General features: G+C 42.9%; 1 protein-coding gene across 2 annotated transcripts in view; it reads left to right on the forward strand.

Annotated features, from left to right (window-relative positions):
• The window catches only part of LOC137432869 (phosphatidylinositol 3,4,5-trisphosphate 5-phosphatase 2A), a 185,117-nt gene extending 176,722 nt beyond the window's left edge, over nt 1–8,395 (forward strand). The window contains exons 26-27 of one of the 2 annotated variants that reach the window (XM_068125143.2): nt 1,904–2,019; nt 5,828–8,395. In XM_068125143.2, coding sequence (XP_067981244.2) covers nt 1,904–2,019; nt 5,828–5,951 — 240 coding nt within the window. In that variant the 3' untranslated portion in view covers nt 5,952–8,395. The remainder of the gene's footprint in view (nt 1–1,903; nt 2,020–5,827) is intronic. The other variant, XM_068125150.2, reaches the window with a different exon arrangement.
• The last annotated feature ends 203 nt before the right edge of the window (nt 8,396–8,598 follow it).

The following is an 8,598-nucleotide window of genomic DNA, read 5'->3' on the forward strand; positions in this document are numbered from 1 at the left end:
GGGATTCGTATTACTCGGCCCGAACGAGAATGAGAATCTAAATGTCAAGCTGCCAACGTGACAACCCACATCCTGCCACATCAGCAAGAGAAAGCACATAACCACAATAACAGGATATATGTTTACAGTGAAAAGCAGATGATACTCCTGTGCATATACACTACATGGCCAAAAGTATGTGGACACCCGAACATCACCCATATGTGCTCGTCGAACATCTCATTCCATAATCATGGGCATTAATATGGAGTTGGTCCCCCCCCCCCCCCCCCCCCTTGCTACTTATAACAACCTCCACTTCTGGGAAAGCTTCCACTAGATGTTGGAATATTGCTGCGGAGATTTGCTTCCATTCAGCCACAAAAGCAGTCGTGAGGTCAGGCACTGATGTTGGGCGATTAGGCCTGGCTCACAGTCGGCGTTGCAATTCATCCCAAAGGTATTCGATGGGGTTGAGGTCAGGGCTCTGTGCAGGCCAGTCAAGTTCTTCCACACCGATCTCAACAAACCATTTCTGTAAGGACTTCGCTTTTGCACGGAGACATTGTGTCAGGGATGGTCTTCGTATCAAAGAACAACAAACACCGTATCAATGAATATGGATTGTTTATTACATACGTGCGTACGGAGAGAAACGCTCAATATACCCAGTGAGAAAATCTCTAAAATGCTCAAAGCAACACGAGTTTATTTAGGATTAATGTTTACCCCAAAGGACATGTTCTGCCGCATAAGATAAGTGTGTGGTAAATGTCAACCTGCCAACGTGACAACCCACATCCTGCCACATCAGCAAGAGAAAGCACATAGCCACAATAACAGGATATGTTTACAGTGAAAAGCAGATGATACAAAATCTACCCAGCAACAATAATAGTTCTTCCCTTTTATCCTTCTTACCCAGCATGCCCCGCTCAATTGTTAAGTAATGGACCAAGTCCTTTATTATTCCTTTATACATCAAGGTTAGTCAATGAAATCCCACAATTGTCACGCTGAAACAGGAAAGGGCCTTCCCCAAACTGTTGCCACAAGGTTGGAAGCACACAATCGTCTAGAATGTCATTGTATGCTGTAGCGTTAAGATTTCCCTTCACTGGAACGAAGGGGCTGATCCCGAACCATGAAAAACAGCCCCAGACCATTATTCCTCCTCCACCAAGCTTTACAGTTTGCACTATGCATTTGGGCAGGTAGCGTTCTCCTGGCATCCGCCAAACCCAGATTCGTCCGTCGGACTGCCAGATGTTGAAACGTGATTCATCACTCCAGAGAACAATGGTGGCTTTACACCACTCCAGCCGAAGCTTGGCATTGCGCATGGTGATCTTAAGCTTGAGTGCAGCTTCTCAGCCATGGAAACCCATTTAATGAAGCTCCCGACAAACAGTTGTTGTGCTGATGTTGCTTCCAGAGGCAGTTTGGAACTTGGTAGTGCGTGTTGCTACCAAGGCCAGACAATTTTTTATGTGCTTCAGCACTCGGCTGTCCCGTTCTATGAGCTTGTGTGGCCTACCACTTCACGGCTGAGCTGTTGTTGCTCCTAGACATTTCCACTTCACAATAACCGGACTTATAGTTGACCGGGGCAGCTCTAGCAGGGCAGAAATTTGACGAACCGACTTGTTGGAAAGGTGGCATCCTATGACGGTGCCAAGTTGAAAGTAACTGAGCTCTTCAGTACAGCCCATTCTACTGCCAATGTTTTTCTATGGAGATTGCATGGCTGTGTGCTTGATTATATATACCTGTCAGCAATGGTTGTGACTGAAACAGCAAAATCCACGAATTAGAAGGGGTGTCCGCATACTTTTGACAATGTAGTGTATATATTAATGGCGGTTCATGAAAGATAAATCATCTGCGTAAAGGTTGGAGACAATGATTTGTGTCCGGGGTGCAGGACATTACAACACAGGATCAACCAACCAGCATCAGGCAGTGGCTAGCCACCCTGGGACTGCCGCAGTATGAAAAGATGCTGCTCAACTCTGGATGGGAATCCCTGCAGTATCTCAGGTAGACACGGCTTGACCGGTCACAATTTGCTCAATTGGCAACAAAGCTATCGTATCATAACGTGGAGGCCAGTGGCAAAAGAGTGGTGGAAAATGATGGTGTGGCCCAGCTCCTGATTCAGATATTTCCCCATTAAGACTAGTTTTCCATTTGATACTGCAAGAAAAAGAAAAATTGCTTTAACTTTCTTGAACTTGCTCTCTCAACCCTCCGATCCTTCCCATCAACTCTTGGGTATGCACATTCTTCCAGTAAACCCCTTCAGATAAAACTTCCAAAAACTAGGCTGACTGCATACCCCCAACTTTTTGTTCCTTGCTTCTCCCATATGTGGAACCATCTTCCAGAAGCCGTTATATCTCTCTCTTCCCACCAGGGATTCAAGAAGGTAGTGCACCACCATCTTATGTCACCCCCAACCATCCTGACCCGTGACCTTTATTACCAGCTCCATAAACTATTGCTAACCCAACCGTCCTACTTGCATGTCGCAGTGTTCTCTCTCTGTCTCTGTGTGTGTTCACTCATTCCCTTGCTAAGGCTGGTGTTGGCTTAACGGTTAAGATGGCTGCCTTAAGATCTTAGAGCCTTGAGTTTGAGCCCCTGTCGTGCCGTTAGATAACAACAGATGGGTTGACTCAGCCTGTCATCCTTCCGAGGTCAGCAAAATGAGACCAGATTACTGGTAATAGGGGTACTGCATCAGTGGCACAGCCACACTCCCAGCAACAGGAAATAACAATACAAATCCCTTACTTATTGTGTCCAGGTTTCCCCGCAAACTTAATTCATACGATCTGTCACCCTCCTCTTCATGAGCCATGATCTTGTAGAAAAGAAATACTATGATCACTGGAATTTGTGAAGATTTGAAAATTTTCTATCACATTACTTATGTATAGTGCAAGACCAGCTGCGACCTAACAAATTCACCTTTTTATGAGGGTACCCATAACTAATAATCTAAGTATACAAGGAAAAGTATTCAAACTCAGTTGTAATTTGGAATTTATAGAACACTTGCAAAAGTACTCGTCGCTTTGCTGAAAGAGTTAATCAAAAGACACCATGTTGTACTCCACAAGCATTCTGCTATATTCACTCTATCATTTACCCGAGGTCATCTTCCATCTCCATGTAAGTCAGCTAACATCACCTTCATCAACCATCCTTGCTGCTCATATCTGACGCAAGCAAAAATCACTTCTGCTTTCCTGTGAAGTTCAGTGCTCAATGCTTTGGTTGGAACCTCATTTAAAATGAGTGGATCAAAACATTTGGAAAATTTGGAATTATTCTCACTAAGATTTCGACATCATCATAATGTATATTATCAAGTTGTTTAAACTTTCTTTATATGAGAAGATGATTTGTAATACCGGATACTATGAGGTGGCACTATAAGATAAACATTTACATAGAGAGAATTGGGTCTTCTCCCCACTCTGAACTCACTCCTTCAGCTATGGGACAAAGACAGGAACCGGAACCATGCGTTAGGTACCCTTAGCCAACATGCAAAATTTGGTTTTGGATTTGGTTCAGTAGTTTTTGAAGCATATATAAACAAATCAAGAAACAAACAAATACAAATCCACTTTTATAGTACTAGTACACCCGCTAACTACGGGAGGGGCAGAAAGGGTCATTCCTCTTTGGGGTACATAGATTATAGTCGATCTATGGTCACGTCTCAAGAACATTGGGTGTGTGTTCATTTACCAAGTTTCTTGTGAAGAGATCGCCAAGTGGTTTAAGCATTTGAGCAAGCACTCCATTCAAAACCGTTAACGAACGGCTGGCTTGGCAAGCGCTAGCTAGCTCCTTGGTAAATGAGCACACCCCGAGCTTCTCCCTTTCAGTTTCGTATGAAACAGCAGGAGCGAGTTTCAAAAGTTTGCGATGAAAAATGCCACGGTAGCGGCAGAAAGGGCCATGTTGGTGGCCATACATTATAGTTATAGGTTATATAGAGTACAGTAGATCTTCGCTCAGTTCTGTAAGTAAACCTTACTTCACGGATGTCGGGATTCCTCCAAATTTCTTCATTTAGTGTTATATAAAGAGCATTAGCGACTGTTTAAAAAGCAAATCATACGTGTTTGTGGTGTATAATTTTTTACTTCCTGTAGAAGCCGTTGCTCCCACGGAAAAGCCATTATAACTATACGCTATTTATACATGTTATCACTGCATGTGGTGGTTATCACACTTTATGTCAACTAGTACCCGACTGCAAAGCCGCAATGAGCCGGCGAAGCCAAAGCCTCTTGCCACTATTTTACCCATCACTATGGCATCAGTAGGTTAGGTAGTTGGTAGTAGGTAGGTGTAGTCGGTACCGTACCTAGTTCAAAATGACACCATTTGCATTCTGGATGAGATTAAAATTTATAAAATCTCCTTGATTAATTCGGTAAATTCCGTCTCAACTTCGGATATTTCCGGCCGTGAAAAACTATCCCCTACGGCCGCCAGATTTCTAAAAAATAATTCTTCGTCAATTTTAGAATATTTGATGCCGTTTTCAGCGTCCGAAACGGTAATAAGCTTTTTTGAAATATTTTTTCAAATGCTCGAATCTCATTAGTTCCGGTGTTTGGTGACGATTTTCGTTGAAGATAACCAGGGCCCGTGTGGTCCTGGGGAACGAGGTTGGTCTTAAAGTATTTTAATTACAAATTAGAGGTGCATAAGATTGTGAATCAAACAAAGACGGGTGAAACAAACTCCTATTGAACTTTTTCGCAATTTTTTATGCATACCTCCGCATCCGCAAGATGGCGGCCTCCATGGAGCGATTTGGTGTGTCAAAGCTTGGAATTCTCAAAGGATCCAGCAAAATCTGGCTTTTCAACATAATACGTACGCGTTCATTCACAACACCGACTTCGCCGGCTATAATCCTCAGAGGTCACGAGACGCCTTGGTTTCAAAAAGTGTCTTTAATTCACGTAAAAACTGAAAAGGAAAAATACAGCCATTCAGTACATGCTGTTAATTATGGCGGCATAACGAACTTGCTATATGATTTACACAAAACCTACTACGATACATTTTGCATCCACACAATACAATAATTTGCCTAAAGTTACTTCAAGAGGTTCGACAATAAATTGAGATTCAGCTTACCTCTATCCATCCAAATGGAGCCGATCAATTCTTTCGTTCGTCGCAGACAAAACGGTATGGCTATGGCCGGAAGAAGGCGTAAGTGCCAGAACGCTAATACAGCGCCCAGCCACCACAGGAAGTCATACTAATAATATTTGCTTAAACAACAGTTATACTGCAGGAAAAACGCCTTGGGGAAGTGGGACATTATTAGTATTAATATTGTTTTGTAATAACATTTAAAATACGCGATTATCATTAATTTTTTTTAATAAAAGCGCTTTGGAAAAACGGCACGATAAATCTTCTTTGGAAATACGCCACGATAAAGCTAATTTAACATTTATATACACCTCAATGTGCAACCCCATTGCCAGCAATAGCGGGCAAACTCGCTCGGGAGGGGAGAGAAAACGCCCTTGTGGAGAGGGGCAAATTAATGCGCTACAACCTTCATTATGTTATGTAACCCTTCGTCACCCTGTCAGGTTTGGTTGAGATTGGATAAGTAACGACAGAATGTATTGGTGTCAAAAATTCATCGGACAGACACAAATAGCGTATTTTAGTATGATGGTAGATCATTATTTCCAACGAGTTATGAAAATAATTGAGATGTGAACATTTTTTAGTCTTAATGATGACTTTTGATGACGTTGCCTCTTTTTAAAATACCTTTTGGTTTCCATTTCAGTGACCTTTCTGATGAAGACCTGATTGATGTGGGGATACAAAGTACTTGGCATCGTGGAATCATCCTTGACAACCTACCCATGTCATTTCATCCAAAATCATTTCCATCGTGTTCAAATAGATAGTTGAAGATCACGGCCAAATTATCCAAGTCATGTCTGAACACTGCAAGGCACCTCAGAGCGGCCTGGGCGAAATATGCTTTTCTCTCGGCCAGCTTGAAGTTAAACTCGAAACAGGCGCCTAGAACCATCCTTGAGCATGTTGTGGAAACTCGGCCGAGGCCCTCACTTTTTAGCCTTTATTTGCTTTTAAATTCGTTTTCTCCATAACCGCTTGAGCGAATGACACACACAACGTATTTCAACATCAGAGTACCTGGCTACCCATTGATAATTTTTTTTCAACAACGTTACATGATGATTGGATGGAAAATGGGGCCTGTGTTTCAAAAAAATCCGTTTTCTGTAGGCATGGGTTGCATGGTGTTTCATATACCAGGAATATATGGCCTCAACGTTACTTCCTTCGGACTCGGCCGAATGATCTTAAGGGCTAATCTTGGAGGTGGAATCAAAGGCAGCTTGGTTTTTCTCAGTCATGGCTTCTAAGGCAGTTTGATGCTCTTGCAGCACAAACCTATCCTAAATCTGTTGGTAGGTTTTTAAGCTCCAGATCCGTCGCAACATATGACATTCCAAGAAGTTACCAGTGACTTCATAGCATAGTGGGTATGTCTAGTTATGTGGTGTATTATCAGTTAGAAACAGTTTTTTTTGTGTATACAAAGTCTAGGATCATGGAAGAGCTGGAACATCAGGATCAGGACATAGCAGAAGAAAAGCAACAGCAGAAAGAGAGGGAGCACAGCAACAGCAGGGATGAGGGACAAAATAGAGGGAGACTTGGACAAAGAAGGCATGTGGGGAAGAATGAGGGGTAGGGGAGAATGCATAGGTTGAAGAACATGGATAGAGGAGGAAGCAAACTCTCAGGAAGGAAAAACAGGAAATTTGGTAGGAGATGGGCTTACGGAGGGTTAATGAGGAAAGAAAAGATCATGGTTTTGGATGGGGGATAATCTGAGATGGTGGTGAACAGCTGTCCAGAAGACCTGGAGGGAGATTGGAGAAAATGATGATTTTTATATTGAACAGTAAGTATAAAAAATGGACTGATCTCAGGGATAGCAAGCACACTTTGCATTGCTTTGACTAGTCTTAGTTAAATTCCTGGCAGAAAATAATTCAAATGCAAACTTATCCTGTTAACAGCAGGACGATGCATTGTAGAATTGTCCCTCCAGACCAGACAGTAAGCCCAATTTCCCAGCTGCCATGGCTCGCTTGTGGATGTTTAGCAACCCCAAGGTTCCTCTGAAAAGAACAGGTCGTTATGTTTTTGTCCTCTGGCTGAGTTATAATCTTCTACTCTAAGGATTGTTGTAAAATCAAAACTACCCAGCATGCTTGTATTTGCCAAAAGACTGAGGCAACACCTCTTTTCTGTTCCGTCAACAAGAATAGTACTTCACAGATGCAAAAAACACACGAACACCTTTCATGACTACAGGTATATATTTATTTTAACGACACATTTTCATGAAGGTGGGGTATTTGCAACGGAAATTATTCTGCAACCTAGTTTATTCCACTGATAGTGGAATAATGGAGAGAGAGAGAGAGACAGAGAGACAGAGAGACAGAGAGACAGACAGAGACAGAGACAGAGACAGAGACAGAGAGAGAGAGAGAGAGAGAGAGAGAGAGAGAGAGAGAGAGAGAGAGAGAGAGAGCTCTTTTTTGCATCTTCAGATGCATAGGGCATCCGCGGCAGCAGTTTCCGAGGATGTTGGGCACAATTCTGGAGAGGTCGCCCCTCCGATGCAGGATGAATAATAATAACAGCTTCTGTATTAATGAAAGTGTATCCATAAAGTTGTGACCTTGGGTTTCAATTCAAGTGAGCTGTTTTGTCATACTAACTTGCTCATTGTTCTAGCTCGAGGGTTTGATTACCATTGGCTGCATCATATCCCAATGTCTGACAGTGTCTGTCTGTTCACCATGCTCTGTACAGTGTCGGTTCTGTCGAAGCAGTTTCTTGTCTCGGGTTAAAATCCTGGACGGATCACCACTCTGTCACAGGATACCCCACTGAATGCAGAAACTTCGAATTTGTTCATGGTGCCGGTGATAGTTTGGCTCCTCTTGACGAAGGACACCATATGGTATATCAAACGTCCACCAGCTATTCTCAGGATGCCCAGTTTAACGTCCATTTGAGGGATATCACACGCATTGAGGTCTCGGCCTACATATCCCAATGAGTGGGCAGCACATAGGGACGCTTGGTTAGTAACAACCTCTTGACACAGTAATTAATTGGTAAAAGCCTCATTCATGATGTGATTCACTGGTCAAATTGATTCTCGTATTCATTCAGTTGTAAGTGCGGTGTGGGGTCCAAGACCACCTGTTTGAATATTAAGGATCCTCGCATACTTTATGGATTCTGTATACCTTTGGGCGCTTGTAATGATGCATTAATAAACCATCGATGAATGTCATCCTGCTCTTAATGAATTTCTGGTCTGTCGTTATGTAATCCTAATAAGAATAGAATACGATAAACTGCAATGTCTGTTTATTAAGATGCAGACACGCAGAAAGGATCAAGCACCATCTTTATTCTCGGCAACACAGGCCTCACTCGGCCCCGCCCACAGCGGCCTCGCTCCGCCCCGCCCACAGCACGACACTCCTCCCCCCT

This window comes from Myxine glutinosa, chromosome 1 (genome assembly GCF_964187855.1).
Source record: "Myxine glutinosa chromosome 1, kmMyxGlut1.1, whole genome shotgun sequence".
Classification (NCBI taxonomy): Eukaryota; Metazoa; Chordata; class Myxini; order Myxiniformes; family Myxinidae; genus Myxine; species Myxine glutinosa.